We start from the raw sequence: 23,842 nt of genomic DNA on the forward strand, positions 1-23,842 counted from the left end.
ATTGGATTTTTTTGGTGTTCCGATCCATTACATCCACCGTTCCAGAGTTCTTACCAATTACCATGTCACCAACCCGCATAAAGGTTAAGTTGATTATGTAATGAATGACCAATAGGCATTGTCACAGTGTTACGTAACGTGTTCCGTGTATAATTATAATTATAAATGTACTATCATTTTTTGTACACGAATATTGAACGAAATATGTCGCAACAAAGTAATAATATAAAATTAATTACTGGTCAACTAGGCAATTTAATGGTTTTATTTAACAACTAACTACAAATATAACCAAAATATAAAATATAAGGGTGAAATAAAATGGAGGTACGATATTATATAATATTATAATAATAATATTCACTTAATATTACTTACTAAGTATTACTTTTAATAATATATCATATTAATTTTATACTAATACTCGATTTTCTTCACTGGCAGTGTTTACATGTATTAAATTTTACATGATTTTTTTTAGTGGCGGAGTTTACATGAACCCAATTTTACCTGTTTTATTTTTCTAGTTAACAGTAAAAAATGGTACTTATGGCGGAGTTTACATACGCCATTCCATATAATTAACGATCGTATAACAAAAATTAAATTCTGAGATTCTATTTTATAAATATTCGTCACTTGATAATTTGAGATAAGACAATAGTACGTGAATTAATAGATTGAAAACTAGGAATTCCAAATACGGATATCGAACGCACATTTGATAAATACAACTACAAAAAAGGGGCCAAAAAATGTTGGCCCCTTATAGAAATATGTCTGGTTACGTGCCTGCCTAGATCGATGAAAATAGACTATATTCTTTATTTATAACGATCGGCGTCTTGTTATCGTTGTTCATTTCACGATAAGGTGGATAATTAATATAAAATTATATTACCTATATATGTGATTCGAAAGTTTTGTGCTATCGAAAGCTATTAAATGCACAATCACGATAGTGCAAACAAGTGCTATATAGTCGGCTGTCAGACGTGTACTGTTTTTTAAATTTTATTACAATATTAGATTAACATATTATATGAATTGTAATGAATATTAATTAAGTAAAATAATATATTATGTATATATCGGAATCATTGTACACCATTGTACACCACCTATGTGCAATAAAATATTACCTACAAAGATTGATATATTAATTTATTTAGGGTGCAATAAAATCATAGTCAAAAAATTTTGGTCACGAGTCAAAAAATTGATGATCACTTCTTAGTAGTAATACAAAAAAAGTGAATTATATTTTTAAAATATGAAAACGTTGTAATGTATTGTTGTATGTACAATAAACTAATACAAATATAATTGATAAATTAATCAATATAAATGTTCAGTTTTAATAAGACCAACATTTAACACATGCGATGCTGCAATTTGAAGTAAAAACAAAAAAAAAAAATAAGTAGGAGAAAATATGTAATAAATAAAAAAAATTATTAATTGAAATGCATACTATATTTATATTTAAATAAATATTTATATTTATATTTATATATCTATATTTATTTCATAATATCATCGAGTATTAAGAAAAAAGGTATTTAAATAATATTTTTCAAACTCAAAAAGCCAAAAATTAACAGATGGTTTTTAGTGTTGATTTAACTGATTTTGTCACAGTTGTCTGACATGCGCTGGAAGTAGTTACTGTTTCTACTTCGAAGTATGAACTTTCGAAAACGTAATCTTCATCAATGGTTATGGTCTGATCTACAGTGGACAAGTACCGTGAATCATATCCACAAAGGTAAATTGCTTGGTTGATATCTTCAAGGACTTTGGCAGATGGGAATCTCTCATTAGTCAAGACGAACAATGGGTTGAATGGACTATCAGCTGTAAATAACAACGAAGAATGTAAACTACTAATGCACATCATAGCTAATGCTAACTCATGGCAAAAGGTTAGAAAGTGGTATTTCACATTGTTTGACTAAAGTTGTAAACGGAAATTCAAAAAATACATAAAAAAATTAATAAATAAATAAATTTCAATAATGAATGCACTTACGGTTGAACAAGTTCTTGTATTTATTTGCGATATATAAGATAACGAAATCGTCCTTTTGGTATCCTACTACGCTAATAATGTATTGTTGGGTGTCTGTAAAAACAGAAAAAGTGTTAAATACAATCCAACAATATTGTCCATCGTAGTATACAGTAGACAAAATTATCAAAATATAAACATACAAAGCTTTCCTGGTGATTTGCAAATTGATCCATCCAAGGATAAAGGAGAGATCTCCTCAATAGGTGTGGGACCTATGTATCCAGATTAAAAGTAACTTTAATTATTATCATTGAACATTGAACGAGCCAATTAAAATTCTTACCATATCCTTCGGTGAACACTGAGATGGTGTTGTAAGGATGGGATCCATCATAACAAGATGAAATGATACTCCTTGTTACTTGAGTTTCACCAGTTCTAAAAAACGAAGAGTATAGTTTGGTTATTAATTACTGTACAATAATATCCTAATTAATGTATTCCAAAGATATTTACATGGCATTCACAGCACGGTCAATCATATAGCGAGTGGTAGTGTAATCCCATGTTGCCTTATTCGTATAGTCAAAAGCGACTTGGATTCCAGTGGCAGGGAAGGCCGTGTCTAAAGAATTACATTTATTATTTTATATCAAATATTGAATTAATTATTTGTTATTTTATAAAAATACAGTTTTAAATCCAGCACTTACTCAAAAGACCGACTTTAACATCAATATCTTCGCTGTAATATCTGCATGGCATGGTCGACTTCAAATAATATTTGTTACTAAAGATGTTGGTCAACTGAAAATTAATATTTTTTGATAATATATTTTTTTATATAGACATTTGTTTAACACATCAAAATAATTGTATATAAGCGAAAACAATTTAGGTTTTTTGCTGGAACTTATCCACAAAAGAAATATTAATAATTTTGGAGCATAATAAATGTTATAAATTTTTACTCAGAACGTCTGGTTGCAAGTCCTTATAGATTTTGATATCTCCGAATAGTGGAGAGGTATCGAATTCGTATGGGGAAATGTAAGCAGGATTCGGTACGAAGTCAATAGTAGACACAGTCGTCACTTGGGTAGATTGTTCAGTAGTAACAGTACCATCCGATGATGTGACTTGAGTTGATTTTGTAACGGTTTCTGTTGTGATTCCATAGAGTTCATCGATACTGACGGTTGGTATACTTATAAGGTCTACTGATTGGTCCATGCTCATTAAATAGTATGGGTTAATACCACTTTTCTTAAGATCATCAAATGCTCTCTTGTAGGTAGCTGGGCCGGGATTCGGGCTTCTCGTGAACATCCAGATAATATGATTGTCATTGCCTAAAAGTTTATTATTTTTGTAATATTTATTTAATATTTTTTTTTCTATTTTACTAACTGCTGAAGAAGTTGTCGTATTGGTTAAGTAAAACAAATATCAAATAGTCTTCCCATAAGTCGTCTGCACCAATACAGGCAATTGTGTACTCTCTTTCATCTGAAATATGAAATATTTTTATTATATTTTATATCGTATTAGGTTAAATAATTTTAAGACTATTAATTCATATTTCCATATTTATTTTTGAACTCACAAGTTGTGTCAATTGTGTGTCTAATCAATAAGTCGTCCGTGAATGGATTTACTTCTACTATCGGCGTTTCAACTGGAAAAGAAAAATGATTCAGATTAAACAGTGACCAATATTTATATTAATTTTTATGATAATTTCAATGGGTCTTAACTTATAGAGTCCTGTAATTTTATTTTTTGTTTTAATAATAAATTAAATCAGGAAATGAAAACTTAATGTTCTGATATTTTAAAAATAAATTATTGTCAGTTGATATTTTACTTACAGTATTTAGTTGTTCCAACGTTGAAAATCGCGTATGGGCTTTTGTTGCCGTAGGCTGCCTTGAACAATGATTTTGTGGTTTCGACACGTTGTGTTCTGTAAAATAGTATAATTTTTATAGATTTTTATAGTTTATTATGTTTTTATTTTAAATCCAATATTAAAGACTTTTTTTCTAACTTCAGTTATTTAAATTGAAGTATTTGAAAATTATAATTTTATAACTCATTATACAAATATACAAGCTGTGAAATTAAAACCACACAAATTATTTAAATTATATTTATAAAATAAAATAAATTATATTTTATTTTTTATTATATGTATTATTAAGAGTTTCTGTTAATGATCAAATTTTTCTGTTTCAACTATAAAATTATGAAACCATGACGTAAAACTGTTATTTAGATTCAACAAATAGTTTTAAAAACTCTTCATATAAATATTTAAAACTCGAAGTACTTACATAAGGTTGAAAGATATGTCAGTCAAGATGAAGTCTGTATTGTAGTCAAACTCATCACAAGGAGTCGTATCATTAAACATTATCTTGAGATTGGAGCAAGGGAATTGAGGATCTAATAAATATTTTTCAAATACGAGATTAAAAATGTAATTAATTAATATTAGAACATATTAACATACAAAAGAGTCCAGTTTTCAACGCATGTGCGTTGTTAATTGATGTAGGTGAGTACAATTGAAGATTCCATCCACCCTGAATTGCTTTTGTTGCCTATATAACATATCATATAGATAATGAATTAAACCAATTTTAATTTTTTTTTCTGTAGAAGAAATAAATTAAAAGTATATTTTATGTTTAAATAAGTATTTTTTGAAAAAATAAAGGAAAATAATTGTGAAATTGTACAATATTCTATTATTCATTAACTCGACCGTTCCATTTGTTTTTGCCTCATAATAATTCATTAAATTGTACAATATAATGTTACTTACGAGTTGGGATTCAAAAGTTTTGACTTGATATTGAGGTGGGAAGTATGATGGGAGATCAGGTAAAGGAGTAACTGGTCCGGGTCCAACAAGACTACGAGGGACTGATGGATAGAAGAATGACTCTTCAAAAATGTAGTCATCGGAGATTACGGTCGTTTGGTCAACATTTGTTAAGTATCGAGAATCGTATCCAATGCGAAGGATTTCTTGATTGATATCTTCGATGACTTTGGCAGATGGGAATCTGTCATTAGTCAAGACGTACAATGGATTGACTGGACTGTTAGCTATCAACAATAATAAAACGTGTGAATTCCTAATCAACATGAACTCTTATCAAAAGTGAGTACAATAACAATGAAAAACATTTAGAAAGTGGTACTACATCGTTTGACAAAGTTGTGTAGGGATATTCAAAAACACATATAAAATTAATAAATAAATCAATTGCAATAAACAATGCACTTACGGTTGAACAAGTTGTTGTACTTATTTGCGAGGTAGAAGATTACGAAGGCATCTTTTTGGTATCCTGCAATACATAATACGTATTGTTGGATGTCTGTAAGAATAGAAAAAATTATGAATACGATTTTAAAAACAATGTCAATCGAATTATATGACAGTAAAATTTATATAAAATATAAACATACAAATACTTCCTGGTGACTTGCTAACCGATCCGTCTAAGTTTAATATAGTGACCTCCTCAATAGGTGTGGGACCTATGCATTCAGATAAAATAAAACATTAATTATTATCATTGAGTATTGACCAATCATGCATTTCTAATGTTCAATATTACCATATCCTTCGGTGTACACTGAGATGGCGTTGTAAGGATGGGATCCATCATAACAAGATGAAATTATGCTCCTTGTTACTTGAATTTCACCAGTTCTAAAAACAAACGAAAGAGTTAAAGTTAATTATTTACTTTAAAATAATATTGTAGTTAATCCAAAGATAATTACATAGCATTTATAGAACGGTCAATCATATAGCGAGTACTAGTGTAATCCCATGGTGCCTTGTTCGTATAGTCGAAAGCGACTTGAATTGAAGTAGCAGGGAAGGCCGTGTCTAAGTATTACGTAAAATAATTACACTTAATATTTTATACCAAATAGTAAATTAATTATATGTTATTTTATGAAAATAGAGTTTTAAATCCAACACTAACTCAAAAGACCGCCTTTAACAACAATATCTTCGCTGTAATATCTGCATGGCATGGCCGACTTCAAATAATATTTGTTACTAAAGATGTTGGTCAGCTGAAAATAAATTTACTTAGTTAACAAATTTTATATATTTTTACGAATATATTTATGTAAAATACAACAAAATATATGCATATAAGCGTAAAAAAGTTAGATTTTTCGCTAGAACGTATCCAAAAAATATACTAACAAACTTGAAAAAATAACATATATTATTATTATTATGAATTTGTACTTACTGCATCTGTATCTAACAGCTTTAAGATTTTGATGTCTCCTGTTAAGGGAGAGGTATCGATTTCATATGGAGAAACGTAGTTTGGATTCAGCACGAAGTTAACGGTTGAAACAGTCGTCACTGTAGTGGTGGTTGAAGATTGTGATGTAGTACCATCCGATGATGTGACTTGAGTTGATTTTGTAACGGTTTCTGTTGTGATACCATAGAGTTCATCGATACTGACGGTTGGTATACTTGCAAGGTCTACTGATTGGTCCATGCTCATTAAGTAGTATGGATTAATACCACTTTTCTTAAGATCATCAAATGCTTTCTTGTAGGTAGCTGGCGAAGGGGATGGGCTTCTCGTGAACACCCACACAGCATGTTTGTCGTATACTAAAAATTAATGAAGCCGATTCGTTTTTGAATATTCTTTTCCAATTTATTTTTTTGTACTTACTGTTAAAGAAGTTATCGTATTGATTGATTAGAACAAATATCAAATAGTCTTGCCACAACTCATCAGATCCAATGCAAGCAAGTGTGTATTCTCTTTCGTCTATAACACGTATTAGTGAGTTAGATACATCATTGGTTTTCTATACGTGTTGTTTGTACTTACATATGGTATCAATTTCATGTCTGATTAATAAATCATCTGTGAATGGGTTGATTTCGACTATTGGATTTTCATCTGAAAATTTATTTATTTCAATATTAGTAAGTAGTTCAATTTTGAAAAGTATGCTTTTTTTCATTTCGATGATTTTTATTCAAAATCTCGTTCATTATTTTCTACTTATGGTATATTATTGTATTCATATTTTGTACAGAAAAACAACATTTTATTCTTATTGAAATGTCTTCATAAATAATAAATTATTGATTTTTATCAACATTTTACTTACAGTATTTTGCTGTACCAATATTGAAAATGGCCCATGGACTTTTGTTGCCATAAGCTGCCTTGAATAATGATTTTGTTATTTCAACTCGTTGTGTGCTTTAAATAAAAATAATAAAATATTGTTCGTTTCACTGATATAATTAAGTAGTATTTTTATTTTAAATATTTATTACTTTTTTTTATTTTTATTGATATTTTAACAAGCATATTATAATAACTCAACAATTGTTATAATATTTAATTAAAAATCAGTTATATCGATTATTAAAGCTCACACTGCTAGATTTGAAAGCCAAATTGAAGTATAAAATTAAGTGTAAGTATAATTATGTAAATATATGTATTGTATTATTACTTGAAAGAACGTTTATGGTGGAAAAGTTGATATCATAAGCGGAAAACAAAACCTATAACGGAGTTCTTTGAGAAGAGAGAAATGGAAAATTTAGTAGCAGATGTTAGAAGTCGTAGTAATCCCCACCGTAGTAGGGTAGGGGCAATACAAGCTAATATGACCTGTGTGTAGTCTTTTTTTTAGTTTATTTGACTATGACAGCGTGACTACTTTTCGAAGCTTTAAGCCATGGTTGAATAGGAATACTTTTAAATATTCATTTATAACCAAATCATAAGATTTGGGAAGGTTTTCGCATTCTCTCTTCCATAATCTATAGTTATTTTATTTTATTATTTAAGGGTTCAAAGTTACAAATACTTACGCTAGATTGTAGGCTATGTCAGTCATAATATAGTCTGAATTGTAGTCAAACGAATCACAAGGAGTTGTGTCATTAAACATTATTTTGAGGTTAGAAGTCGGATACTGGGGTGCTGTAATAAGATTTTAAATATTAAAAAATATTTATTTATATATATACATGTAATTCCTTATGCGAACGTAGTTTTGAAAACGTTTACTACTCACAAAATAATCCAGTTTTTAGGGGGTTTGCATCGTTTATTAAAAATGGTGAGAACAACTGTAAATACCATCCTCCTTGGATTGCTGTGGTTGCCTATACATAACCCCACCCCTTTGAATTAATTTTAAATAAAAACACAATTTATTTCTTAAACTTAAGTAATTGATTACTTTATTTTGGTATTTCTAAGTAATATATTAATATTATATAGTTTATATTATTGTGCATACGGTATGAGTATTCGTGGCATCATCATATATCATACTAATTTTCACTAAGTATTTAAGTATTTTTATTACACTTTTCACTCATGAACCTTTTCCTACAAAATATACTATACTGGTTGCACTGTATTTACTTTCAATGACAATAATACACTATTTAATCAATATCATACTATAATTCCTTAATTTGTAGGTATACATACTGAAATAATAGCACAGATTATGCATTAAACTATTTATTCAGAAAAAAATCTATGAAAACCTATTACTTTCAATGATATTATTATAATGGAGTGAGAGTGATCCAAAATGAGAATAATTACTATGCAAAATATTCTTTAGTGGAAATTAAACTGGTACTCACTTGTTGTGAATCAAATGTCCTAACATTCCATGCAGGATTACATATCTTTGGTTTTTCTCCACAACTGCAACCACCTGGTGGACTGCATGGGCATGCTAATGCAGTAGAAATCAGAACAAAAAGACAGAGTACAGCCCTCATCCTGTTAACACAAATACATAAAATTAATAAAATATTCAAAGTTAAGTTATTTTTGTTATTTGTTAATTTTACTAATAATATTTGTGACAATCATAATCAATATAAGAGACGTTTTTCACGGTTTGTTCAAGAGATAAAAGTTAAATCGAATGAATTTTTCAAAAACTGTTTTAGATTTTATATAGGTACTATCGTCGTTATTATTTACGTGTAACAAAAAATGGGTTCCTTATTTTAACATCGGTTGTTCTCGATCCTAAACAAATTAAAAGTTTTAATGGTAATTCTAACGTTTAAAATATATATTTTATACATCCTGAACTCAGTGAAATTTGTGATAAAAGTAAAAAATGTTATTGTAGTCTTATTATAATTTTAGTTGTTTTATTTATCCCTACATGGTATATTTTAATATATTATTATCACATAAAATATTAAAATTGTTAAGTAAGTTCCGTCCAATGAAAAAATTAATTTTGCTATCAGATACATTAATTGTATACGATTTGTTTTTAAATAAATTTAAAAACTAAAAACAGAAATACTATATTACTTTATATTAATTTTAATTTTAATTTACGTGCATAGATTTAAATTGATTTTGAATTGAAATGTGATAATATATATATGTAAATGATTGTGAACAAAATCTAATAAATAATGTGCTAAATAATAATTTTTAAATGTTACCTGTTAGTTGCCTTTTTCGAGTTCCTAACAAGACGAACTGAAAGTTGATTATCGGTATGACTGTTGCTCTTATTTATAGTCGTTTTTCTAGTAAACATAATTTTTTTTTTCACACAATACAGTCAATCAATGTCAATCTCTGTACATACAATCTGATTTGTGACATTATTTTAATATTTGTTTTATTCGATTTTATGTATGTTTACTGTAAAATGATTTATGACAATATATTTCACATACAAAAACCGAATAAAACCGAATATTACTGAGTTATTAAAAAAAAATATATATATGTATAAAATATAATTATTTGTTCTTTTACGAGATTATCAGGTTTCGAATTTTAAAGCATTATTGTTTTTCTTTTTATAATTTTAATAAGTTTAATAATACTTATTATGAAATTATTTGTAATTTTCATTAAGCACTCAATCAATTTTGTTAGATACTTTTTTTAAAGTATATTGTTAATGCTTAACAATATACTTTTTTTAAAGTATATTGTTAATGCTTAACAATGGTGTTATAAACTAATTAATAATATCGATTTTTGTTTTGGGTTGATCTTAGTATAGGATTAATAATACTTTAAATCAACCCAAATTACATTTACCCAAATTTCATTATCCATTATTTTAATGTCTAAAAATTAATTAAAAACGTATTAATAGTTACTTAAAAATATAGATATTCATATTAATTACTTGTTTATTTTGTAAAATGGCAAACCTAGTTCATTTAAAGTCAATTTAAAGACATTTCAACCGGTTACGGATCAATTACAATAATTATATATTTTACCCATATTCTTGTCCGAACTTCCTAACATACATGAGATTTGTTTCTATGTTCATAAATACTATTTATTATAATTTTATTTACATAAGATAGTCTACCTCAGTTATTAGTTATTATATCTATTGCGTTTGTTAAATTTAATTAATTACACACCAATAGATTTTAAGAAACTTACAACAACGTAGCCAAAATCAGTCAAATATTTCTTTAACGTTATTTATTTCTAATAACTAATTACAATTTTTATTTCGAATTTTGGATCTTTAGCTTTAGAAGCAATATTATTATTATAATTTTTAAAATTTTAAGATTTTTGATACATTTAAAACATAACAGATTTTACAGGGTCTTTCTGAAATGGTTGAAGAATCTTTTGAAATTTTTTACTTGAATCGATATGTGACATCGATTTTAGGTTTATCGTCCATTTTTCACGTCAGGATCAGAAAATATAATGTGACATATTGATTTGTATGAGAACTCTGAAAGAACGAAGGTGAAATGTATTATTTATTATTTTAAATACCTGATTAATTAACATATTTTTTATTGAATTTCAAATTAATTTTGTTTGAATACGATTATTTAACAATGAAACCATGTTCATTGATCAGATGTGAATATGATATGAAATAATAACATATCAATTTTACCATCGTTTATCTTTAAACAATCTATTATTTATTATCATTATCTATTATAGGGCTTCAAAAGGTTCAATACCTGTGCAACAAAATAACAATATATAATTTATATGAATGCATTTATTTATTATTTATATCATTATCCTTTGCCTCGTGTCCTTTTATCCTTTTATGTTATTACATTATGTGATCATGTTTAAATCATATTATAAATATTATAAAATAATGATATAAAAATATTGTGTACTAGTTGTTTTAAAAATAAATTCTTCTTCTTTCAGATTTAGAGTCCATTAAGGCTCATAACTGCAGTACAAACTTTTTTCTATCTGTCTCTATCCAGAGCTAATTCATTATTATTGTCTATCCCTAGTTATCTTAGTTCCCTCATTCCCTTGTATATCCATCTCTGTTCTAATCTTTTCATTTTTCTTCTTCCCTGCAGGGTTTGGTTTAGTAAATAATTTGTTATTGATTTAGCCCTTAGTACATAAACGAGCCAACTTAGTTTCTTGTGTTTTATTTCCACTAGTTTCCCAAATAGTTTCTTGTTAGACTTAATTTAATATGTTTGGTCTTCGTTCCTTTTATTTTCAATGATTATAGAATTATAATATAGAATTATTTAAAAATAAATACAATATTAATTTATTTTCTTTTGTATAGCATGTTTTTGATTATATTTTCTAGTAAACTAGTAGTTTTCATCCAATAACATATCCAAAGAATTTTTATAATAATATAAGTAGAGGATAACTAAGTTATTTTTTTTAATTCACTCCTTTGGTATAATAGTTAAAAGCAAATTATTTATTTCAATAATAAACTATCATATTTGTTTTAGTATATAGTATCGTATTTTATTCAAACATAAATTTAAAAAATCCCCCACTTCAAAAAATTACATTTTTTTATTTAATATTTATGATGGTAAAATTTATAAGGACCTCATGATTTTGAATTGCACTCAAATATCGAGTAGTCACGTTACAACAATTTTTATATCCTAACAACCGTTCAACGACTTTAAGAACATATATTACTATTTTTACTTTCAAATATATATTGATCATATTGTATATGTATATTGATTTTGTCTTATTTCGTCATTGGAATTTTTTTTTTATTTATAAATAATTTCTTACACAGTTTCTAGAATTTAAAAAAAATGAACACAGTACTTGTACTTGAAGTATTAATTTTATTTAATATTTGATTTCAAATCCCCAATACTTTTTACAAAACCAAAAAAAAAAAAAAGTAGAAATGAATCCAAGTACAAGGTTAATTTTCTAAAACTAGATCAATTATTTTCATCGAAATGTCTTTTTATTTTTATCTGAAACTATTATTAACAAGTTTAATACTACCAATATTAAAATGATCGAAGTTACGAAATAAGACAAAAAAAAATGAAAGAATGTCTTATATAGGATGTAGTTGATTAGTGGCGACTATATATTTAAAAAATACTGGTTCAAATCACCTTAGATTGGAACCAATGACCTAACCCACCTATTCAATATCTTTTAAGAACTACGATTATTATAGTGATTATAGTATTATATTTTAGTGATAACAATTTTACTTTTTTTATTTTAAAGATTATTTATCACATAAACTAAATATTATTAATATTTGTATTTTATTGTTAGAGTCAACGTGAACAATTACAACCTTTTTTTTTTCTCTCTCTCTCAATCATGTTTTTTTCTTATTTTGTTTTATAGTTATAATGCTGATATTTAGTTAACATTTTATTATATTTTACTTATCAAAAGATAACTAACTAACCTAACCTGTTAACAATAAATAAATAAAAAAAAAGTGCAATATAATTATTGTAATATGTAAACAGTTTGTCATCATAAATACGTGGTTAAGCGAAAATGTTCTACAAAAACTTATGTAGAATTTCTCGACAAAATACCAAATCTAAAAATAACATTAAGATAAATAGCGAAGTGACATTTGCAATTTGGAGAGTAGGGTAATCAAAATAATTTCTGTAAAAAATCATACAAAAAAAAAAATAGATGCGTTTGTCGAAAAAATAATGTACTGTGTAGCTCAAAATTCCACGAATAAATTACATGTAAAAATAAATAAATATTGTATATATCAATACTTTAATGTAATATTTTTTGTTAGTAAAATAAAACAAAACTAGTTATACAATATAATAGGTATTATACTTATTCAGTTCATATATTATAATAATTCAATTGCTTTTTCTTTTGTATAAGTAAACAATCAACCATAAAAAAAAAATAAGAACAACGGTTATTACTATATAATAATTATGGTTCTTATAATGCCCATCTGCTGTTAGTCGGTATAAAAAACCGCATGCCATTTGGAAAAATAATAAGTAATTCGCAAACATTTTACCATTTAAAAAGAATCTAGGTTTTTTGAAAAAACACTAATTTCCATATGATCTAAAACATATACATATAAGTAAACTTAAATGTTCATTAATATATATATATATATATATATTCATAATTCTAATTGTGAATAATTCGAAAAAGTTTGGGAGTTTATGATAAAACAATTAAATATACTATCGAATCTCGATTACTCAAACAAATTGGAACCATACCTAAGTCAGATTCCAGAATTTTTTTTATTAATAGTATCTATACCTAAACATTTGTTACAAACATATTACAAACAAATTATATATTGGTACATAATTATACCATATTGTGTGTTATATTCGTATTATTTATAAAAAACTATTACTATATAGAAAAACGCACTATATTATCGTTGCTTCAGTTCAAGACTGTAATAACTCAAAAATATTCAGAATTGAGTTATCTTCGTGATATTATTTGCAAAATTACGACGATTTCGATTCTATAACGCAATAACTTTTAGTTGCATTATCCATCTCTAGAGGTCGTTTATTTCATTCTAGAACCAGTAGTTTCATAATTTGAGTTATATTGCAGTCTTGAACTCAGGCGTCGATACGTACATTATTATACTTTTTTTTTTCCGTATAGTGACGAAAGAAATGTTTTACTTTTGAGCAAAATTATTCAATTACCAGTAAAGTTGTTTTTATTTTAATTAATTTCTTGTAGGAATATACCATTAAATTTAAACTTATATTGAATTTATACAATCCGTATTTATATTTTTTACTACTACATTACTGTACAGGCTTTAAATGTTTGTAATTTTAGTGTACAATGTATGCATTTTTAATATCAGTTACAGATAATGTATTATTTTCTGGTCGTTTCAGTTCTTTTAACAGACGAAAAACAAATTATTTCTTAAAAGTTATACATATTGTAATTTATAAAATTGTTATTACAATTCTTTATGAATCAATATTATTTTTACAAAAACCTGGCAATGCCAATTAATGTTAAATGGTGAATACTTTACCAATTTGTTAAAAATTCATATTAAGCACACATAGGTTTAAGTATAATTCAAAACATGTATTTCTGTTTTGTTTTTTTTTTTTTTTGGGGACAGATTTTATTATTTTTTTTATGATGTATTATTATGTTAAATATGAATGGTCGAATTGGTTGTGGTTGAGCTATCAAAAGTTCCGAAATCTGAAAATAGTTTTTCTCCCGTTGGATCTTTTTATTAAACACGTAATTTTTATATTAAATATAAAATAAATTTATAATTTATGTAGATATATAAATATATATATATATATATATATATATATATATATATATACAAATATATTTGTATAGCCACATATGAATATGAAGACACTCTAAATAATTAATTTTATTTAAAATGTAATAAAATAATAATGATTGTCATCAAAAATGCGAGTCAATATGAAAATGGGTTCCACGTCATTTGATCCGGTAAATAATATCCGGCGACAAATGATCCGCGACATTTGGTCCGATGAAAACATATTCTGTATCAAAAATATACGATAATTTTTCATTATTAACAAATTTGTTTAAAAAAGTTACTTAAATAATTATTATAAATGTTTTTTACTACAATAAGTGATATTAGGTACGTTTAAATTTGTTTCAAATGAAATTAGTATTATATCGTCAAGTTTTAGATTATAAGAATAGTACAGATTGATAAAATATAATATTATAATATAATATAATAATATTATTTCGAAAAAACTTGGATTGAGCTGTACAGTTCGTAAAAGAAGAAAAAATCCAATATTTCCCATAGAAATGTAGAACTATTACAATTATGTAGTTATGGATTTTCCTCGAACTACTAATAACGATGTTGAGGGTTAGCATCATGCTTTTAATACAAGTTTAGGATCTCACCATACCATGATATGGAAATTTATCAACTTCTCGAAGAAAGAAGGGCTGCAAGAGGCAAAAATCGAGAAAATTAATTTAAGTGAGATTAATTCAGCAAAAAAACGTAAGTATAAGAACGTTGACAAAGTTTAAAAAAATGTACAAAATTATGATTATACCAATTTGCTTAATTATTTAAAAGGCATCGCTCATAATTTTAATTTTTAATTTTATAGTTTAAAGACTTATAGATATATTTAAATTATGAATTATATATAATATTTTACCTAAAAATAACATGCTTTAGTTTAAAAAATGTTCGATTATAAGACTATATTATTTGTTTATTTATTGTTCATATTTTGCATAACAATAAAAAAAATTATCGGATATTTTTGCCCTGGATTTTTTGATACAGGATATGTTTTCACCGGACCAAATGTCGCGGATCATTTGTCGCCGGATGATATCATTTACCGGATCAAATGACGGGTCACCTATGAAAATATCAATAATATGACATTAAATCAATCAAAGAATGTTGACACATTTATCGACAGCTTCAACATAAAAAAAATATATTTATTCAATTTTATAACCAATATTTTCAAATGTAAAATTTGTTTTTGACAATTTTTTTGTTTTAAATTCTTGTAATTTTTTATGGTTGTCAATAAACCATTATATTACTATAGATTATATGCGTATAACAATATTATTATTATTTATAAATAATAATAATATACTGAAATCACAATTTTATTTAATTAAATGTATGCCTATTATTCAAAAGTTAGTAAATAAATCAATATTTGACGTTGTCATTTGGCTATGTGTTTCATTATTCCTGATTTTGTAATTTCCTCAATACTATTTTTTAGTTTGTACTAAACGTTGGTGTTTTATGTTGTCTGAGTTTAATGCTATCCTCTGAGGTGTAATATTTTTTGCGCAGTTTGTAAATCATTTTACCTACTAATATAATTCAGATACCTATATCGATTGAAGAATTTATTAAAGTGGTAATTTATTAAAAACTTGTTATTGATATGGCATTAATAAATCATTTTTTTAAATTTCTTAGTAAATTGATATAAAGATATTCAAACTCTACCAATAATTACTAAAAAAAAAAAAACACTGGAATTTATGGTTTAACAAAATTAAATTGTTATACAATTAATATAATACAATTTTTGTATTTTTAGTTCTTAAACTGTTTGAAATACCAGTTTTTTCAAAGAATTTTAAATTTATCATAATATATTATTCTAAATGTGAATAAAAATTAAAAATCTGAAAACTTAACTAACATTATAAATATCATATTACAAAAAGGTTTTAAATATTAGAATATTGAAAAATGTCAGCTATTAAGTCATTTGAATTACGATCCATTAATACACTATAAATTGATATTTTTTAATATATTTACAACAGATTATTATTATTCTTTTTTTTTTTTGATAAACTTGTTAGCATTTAATATTTTCAAAACTGAAATATAATATTATATTTTAAGTGTATTAATAATCTCGTAAGTAATACGATAAACTAAGTGCTTCTTAGAAGCTTTTTTAAAATAAAATAGTTTAACATTGTTTTCAGAGTTATATGTATTACGATACCCCTATCTTCAACCCATTTAACTTTTATACATTTTGTCCTTTTCTTTTAACTCATACATTTAATAGTTTCGAAACGGAGATTTGTTTAACTTTTATTATTGTGCTTTTGACTTGATAATAGCATATTTCATGTATAATATAATACCTAACAATTAAAATTCTAATGATCCATTCCATCACATTTGTATTATGATCGATGTTCTTTTATATTATACAATACAACAAATAATTTTAAATATTTTGATTAAATTGAAAACATTTCTTATAATGTACTGAATACACAATATACTTTTTTGAAATATGCAAAATATTTACATCACATTTAAGACGTATATCTTCTATTACCTTAATAATATATAACTCATATTTTAAATAAAATTTAAATGGTTGGAATTGAAGAAATCAAGATTATAGTAATTGTTGAACATAAATATTAATATTTTTCAAGTATAATATTATAAATCATTTAATCGATACAATTATTAATTTAACTATTCATTTTACTTTCGATGAACATTTAATGTATTCGTGAGGAAAAGTTTGTGATTCGTAAGTCATTTATTCAGAATAACAAGGTAAAACAGTTTTTCCATTCCATCATAACATTTTATCATTTTTATAATACGTGACTGTATTATAGTAAATAACCACATATTAAGTTTAAAATATATGTTATTCGTATATGTTGTAAAGTAGAATACTTAATATACACCATATTGTTGTGTCGTTAGTTTTGCATTTACAACAGCTTGTTATTTTTGACTAATAATAATATAACGCACTAGTAGCTAGGTATTCATTTTTGTTTCTTACAGTATTATATTAGATATAAAACATGCAAGATAATATAAAATATTTTCATAACAGTGAAATAAAATGTTAAATATACTTTAATACGTTTTTTGTGTATATATTAAGAAACTCTGTTATTTTATTGATGGAAAATATTTATATACAAAACAATTATATGGGTTTATGGTTTTATAAATGTTCTATATACTCGTAGATATGGCGAGGAGAGAAATTAAAAGACTTCAATTAATAAACATTTGGTAATTTGTAATAATTTACCATAATTTATTAGGTATTTTTTTTTTTTTTATTATTTTTTTTTAGTAAAATACTTTGTAAGTTTATCAGTGAATTCGAGTATGATAATAATATTGTAACATAATATGTAAAATATGTATAGACAAATACTAAATAGTGAAGAACTTATGCAAATTTTTTTTCAATAAATAATTATTTGTTTATTTCTTCTTTTTTGGTCTCAATTTAAGGTTTTTAAAAATTAAAATTGTTATTTTTTTTCCTTGTTGAATTTAAAATACAAAAGATGAAAATTATTACTGAAAACTGAAAAATACATATTCATTTTCATTTGAGAACGTACTTTAATATTATAATACGATTATAATCTTAAGGCTTTTTTGTTTCAATTTTTCAAATCTTACCGTGGTGTATTACAGTCATTGTGAAAAGGCAAAATGTAATTTGACGGATTATTTATTTATAAACTGTCAACACATAATGCACATTTCGTTTTCAAAATGTTAGACACTTCAACTATTAATTTTACGTTGTAGAGGATAATATAAGGCATTTGAAGATGGCTGAGCAACTTTATGTATAACAAACTTAAAATAATGTGATACTTATCATGAAATATAATTTCGGAATAAGTTTAACAAAAGTTGTATTAGGTTAACGTTTTGACGACTTGAACATCATTATTAATTATACGTTTCGAAATCGAGGCATGTTGAAAATCAAAAAGCTACTGTGGCGTTCAATGTTATAGCGGTAGTAGTAGTTGTATTACCTTTTTAGTATTAATATACTCTTGTTGATGAAAATTCGATGATAAAAATTAGTCACTACTTGGGAAGTGATAAACTTTTGAAAAGACATTTGGTAAATTAAATACAGTACTTGCTTCATCGTAGTCGTGTAATAACGTACCAGAGTATACCGAACGAAATTCATTAAATCTTATCTGTAACGCCAGATGATGAATGATAACATTTAATACTATTAATGGAATTGTAATCATGGTAAATGAGTGTTTAACCTTAATGAATATTTAATACATCGTTAATATTAATGATTTGATACCACAAACATAACAATGTAATAAGTATATCATAAGCTTATCATTATAATGATAATACGTTATACGATAACGATATGTGTTATACGTATTTAAACGTTACAAAATTATAATGTTTAAATATAATCAATCGACAATGTATAAGTCATAATAATTTTCAATTTTAAAACTATAAAAAAAATTCAAAATTTTCATATGAATGCCAGATTATTGCATTCGAAGAAAAATTATATGGTTAAAAGAGATAGTATCGGGTGTAACGAAAAACAATAATTAACACGTTTTATTTTCCGATAAAATTAACCTTGATTGTGCATAACGTTTGATTATAATACACGTACTAAATTAGCACTCGTATTATATTATTATATTTCTACCTATTAGTACTATTAGACTATTAAGCGACTTTAACCGGGCGCAGTTACCTCAATAGCCTACCTACATATCAAATGCAATCTCTGCTGAAACATCCATAACATAATCGTCACAACACATAAAACCATTACACTCGTGTAGGGTCCATTACATATCTGTATTACAGGCAATGAACTCACTGGCAAATTAGTGATGAAACCCGCAAGATCTTCGGACAGTAAATAAATGAATATGTAACTTATGAAAATGTAATTTATGACCTAAAAAATCAAGACTCTATAAATTCTAAAGACCATTCTTTGTGGTGAAATCGATGGAAAACAAACCAACAAAAAAAAAAAATAAAAATAATAATAATACTAATATAAATTAAAAAATGGTCAAACCCATTAATGAAGCTTACACGGCATATGGAGATCGTGGTCATCAGAGTACGCGTTGGACATACTAGACTCACACATTCTCACCAAATGTGTAAGAAGTTCGAACCCAGGTATGAAATATGCCTCTGTGAACTGTAAATCACTGTTAATCACATGTTATTCAATGTTGAACTTATTAGAACACCAAAACGAAATCAAATATTAACACCATATCACCAAAAGATCATTCGATCCCGGACCAAAAAAAAAAAAAAAAAATAATAGACTTTATCAAGAAAGCTAACCTTACAGTGAACATATAGAACAATGGATTAACTATACCACTCTTTCATAACCATGTAAAATGTTAAAAAAAGAACGTTCTAAATAAAATGTAACACTAAGTATTGTAAAATAGTGTAGTCTAATAAGCCATGTATTTGAAGACTAAAAAAAATAAATAAATAAATAATTGTTTAGTTTTAGATTTTACAATTTGTACACATACATAGACTGTTGTCAATTAATCGATTTTATTTGTGATAAATATTCACGGATGGCGGATTTTTACTGCAATGCCTTCGAAAAATCATTCACCGTGTTAATTTTAATTATTCATTTATATATTGATAGTAAATGTTATATATTTATATACGAGTACATACATTTATGTACATTATTTATTATATATTAAGAAGTCGAGAATTATATCTGTATCAGCATGGTAAATGTTGCATGTAATGTTTTGAACCTGTACAATCAAATATTGTATTGTAGTCAAATCTATAACGTATCGATGGTCAATTATGATAATTTCTGATAATTCTGAACAAAACTATATTGCTGCTGTCAATCAAACGCGATTAAAAATCATATTTTTCCAGTGCCATATTATTATTATTATTATTATTATTATAGAATATTCATTAGTACAAATGGTATGTAAAAAATACAGCGCACGTGTGCAAGTTGATAATGTAATATATTTTTTCAGACCCGTTATTAACTATATCGGGTTGATAGGAATAATTAATAATATTATGGACGTATATGCGCATGTGCAGCCGATACGTTATGGCCGTAGTTTGACGTGACATCCTGTATATCATCCACAGCGCTATATTATCATTGCCGCGGTTTCAGAATGAAGTTGTCATGTCCAACTCCGTTTAATCGAATGCGACAGCTGGTAGACGGTGTCTATAAATTTTTTTGAAATAACTACATTGCATTTTATCATTGGGCAGACATCACCCCCATGTACTGTCAATTGACCCTTAGTACACGAGTGAAATGTTTCCGTCGTTTAATTAAACAGTTGATAAATAAATTATGTTCTAGTAATAATTGGAGATATTTTCGTTGTTCAACCGTTGAGTTGTAATATTATGTAGTGTAACTGGTATTACCGAAATAGTGATCTAAAACATTTAGACGTGGCCGTTTAAACGTGGGTAAACGGAGGTAAAAAAAAAAAGGAAGTTGTATTACTTCTTATAATTTATAATCATTTTCGCATTTATTATACTTTATCGAGAATTATTAAGACCTGTCATGTGCTTTATCGAATTTGTTCTACCATAGCATGATTTTTAATATTTCAGATTCTGAGTGAACTGACGTCAGATTATTTTGGATATGTGATACTATGACACGTATAATAATATCACGCTGAGTTTGGTCTTTGTTTTGTTTCCCTTTATAAATACTATTTAGTACATCTTATGTACAACAGGTTGAAAAAATTTGAGTTTATTTTGTTTTGTTTTCTTGACATATGCATACCTACCATTAACGCGTACTCAAAGAAAATTTTCCTGAGTATCACGCATCGAATCAAGATTTACAAATGAAACAAACTGATTTGGTAGTTTTCATTTTTAAGTATGTTTTAAAATATTCTCGGAATATTTAATATTTATTTAATCAATGTATTTTATGGTTGTTCTGAAATATAGTGTAAAGTATTAATTTAGCATTAATTTTGTTTGTGAAATATCTGACGATAACTGTACGGTTTTAATGACATGATAAATAAATATGAGTCATCACGGGCACAAGCAGCAATATGAAATATACGCTAACCTTTGAAGCTTTATATTTTGAAATGCATTTAATTTTTCTATTTTAAAGGAGAAACTTTTTTTTTTATACTCATCGAGATGATATTGTAAAACGTCAACATGTTATTTTCTCATAATTAATACGGAGAATACAGTAAATTTAATAAAAATCAAAACAATGCTGGTATATCATTGATTTATTTAAAATGGTAAAGAAAATTGCAATGCATAAAGTATTGTAACATCGATTTATCAACTCCGCGTAACGTCTTCGTGTAATCGTTTTTAAAATATTTGGCTGCTGCGTCGGTAAGTTTGGATAAAACCATTAATGCTTGCGAGTCGTTTCACTCATTTTTCTATCAAAGCTGTTATAAATGTACTCTATCAATAATGATCTGGTAAGCTCTCCTTATTAATGAGGTCCAATTAAATATGTACGTCAAAATTAGAAATATTAACACTTTAAAAACACCTCGTGATAAAAAAAATGTAGAACGATAACGACAAATGAATCTTACATTGAAGACTAAAAATAATAAAATACTCGTATGTTGTTATAAATTCGTTAGAGAAATATAATTTAATTATTAAAAATAAAATGTTGTCTTAATTTTTATAAATAAACAATAAATGTTATAACTAAACTAAACGACTAAACTTAAAAAGGTTTTAGCCGAAAAAGGAGTGGTAAGTGTTGACTGAAAAGTGACACTGGCCGAAAAGGGAAGGGTATATTTTGACCGAAAACGGTGATGCCCGAATAAACTACATGGTTTAATAACATAATAGGTTTCAAGTTTTAGTCCTCAATATTTCTCGGCCCTATACGAGGTGTGATTGTCTCTCAACGTTTCCTGCCGTTTCATTATGGTTTTCATTCGACCAATACGGTGGAGATTTGTTCATGACGAATTGATTTCCGTACAGCTTGGGCCCGTTTCACCGTTAAATCCCGGGATCACACCGATAATCTCTGACAGCAATGGCCCGCGCAAAAGTCCCGTTTCCAACTGGAGCGGATGTTGAAAAATCCGAAGCAGCACGTACAACGATAATCGCAGTGCGTTTTAACGGAATACAACTTGTTAACCGTCTCTAATCGACGGGGTTTTATCGAAGGATCAGAATTGAAATCGCGGTGGAAACGAATTCTTTCCCTTATTTATTCTTTATTTTAGTTTTTGTTGTTGTATTTTCCATTTCGAGTAACGGATAAAATCATAATCGGTTTAAACTTTCCGTGTCACGGGACCGTGAACAGCGCATAGCGCAGGGTTGGACGACAGAACGCATGCAATGTGTGTGTGTGTTCAGTCGGTCGAATTCCCAGGACATGGCATAGCACTTATGCCACGTGTATGTGAGGGACGGAAAGCCGAGAGTCCGACGAATCGTGCAGCAAGAGAAGTCGCGCAACAACAACAAATGAACAGTAATCGCGTTCCGGTAATTGGATGGTGATGCAGCTATATATATAAAATTATATTTCGTACTCCGAAAATGCCATCAATATCCCCAGGTACATGGTAGCTTTCCCTAAAACAATTGGAAAAAAATGATTTGAAACAATCGACGACAGTATTGATATTTGCATGTATAAACGCGAATGTTTCGTTGTAAGGTGTCGTCGTTTTTGTGATTCGCGATATTACATAAGTTTACGTCGAGATCATCTAATCTCTAACTCTACTACTATATAAAATTGTATGGGGTTTTCTACGACCACGCTAACCGAGAAAACTAACTGAACCGATTTGGCTGAAATTTTTTTACCGTTATACCTGACAGTCTGCTGAAGGTTTGAGTACCACTTTTGTTGGTAAAAAAATAAGTATCAAGTTTTTAAAAAATTTAAAAACAGGCCTTTTTCATATTCCCATGATGACTTTGCTGCACTGACAGTAGAGTTGTTTTACACGAATTTGAAGATCCTCCAGATCTAATTAAGAGTTTAATTAATAATACTCACCCTCTATCAAATAATTTCTTTGATAATTCTAGGCGGACAATAATCTGTTTCAAATAACATGGTTTGGAACAAATGAA

General features: G+C 26.8%; 2 protein-coding genes across 2 annotated transcripts in view; one reads left to right on the forward strand and one right to left on the reverse strand.

The window, feature by feature from the left end:
* Positions 1-23,842, forward strand: part of LOC112692272 — a gene marked incomplete in the record, with an annotated part of 273,649 nt that overhangs the window by 87,104 nt on the left and 162,703 nt on the right.
* LOC112692273 lies at positions 1,542-9,629 on the reverse strand. Its single transcript, XM_025566886.1, has 26 exons — positions 9,540-9,629; positions 8,709-8,850; positions 8,123-8,213; positions 7,917-8,028; positions 7,199-7,293; positions 6,913-6,984; positions 6,751-6,849; positions 6,307-6,686; positions 6,028-6,121; positions 5,819-5,927; positions 5,650-5,744; positions 5,498-5,569; positions 5,314-5,406; positions 4,845-5,131; positions 4,530-4,620; positions 4,351-4,462; positions 3,886-3,980; positions 3,621-3,692; positions 3,425-3,523; positions 2,990-3,366; positions 2,728-2,821; positions 2,531-2,639; positions 2,358-2,452; positions 2,215-2,286; positions 2,033-2,125; positions 1,542-1,857 (listed from the first exon to the last, which is right to left on the reverse strand). Exons 2-26 carry the CDS (start codon positions 8,847-8,849, stop codon positions 1,598-1,600), a joined length of 3,309 nt encoding a protein of 1,102 aa, XP_025422671.1. The 5' UTR covers position 8,850; positions 9,540-9,629; the 3' UTR covers positions 1,542-1,597.

Source organism: Sipha flava, unplaced genomic scaffold (genome assembly GCF_003268045.1).
Source record: "Sipha flava isolate LNK unplaced genomic scaffold, YSA_version1 72_pilon_pilon, whole genome shotgun sequence".
In the NCBI taxonomy this organism is placed as follows: domain Eukaryota; kingdom Metazoa; phylum Arthropoda; class Insecta; order Hemiptera; family Aphididae; genus Sipha; species Sipha flava.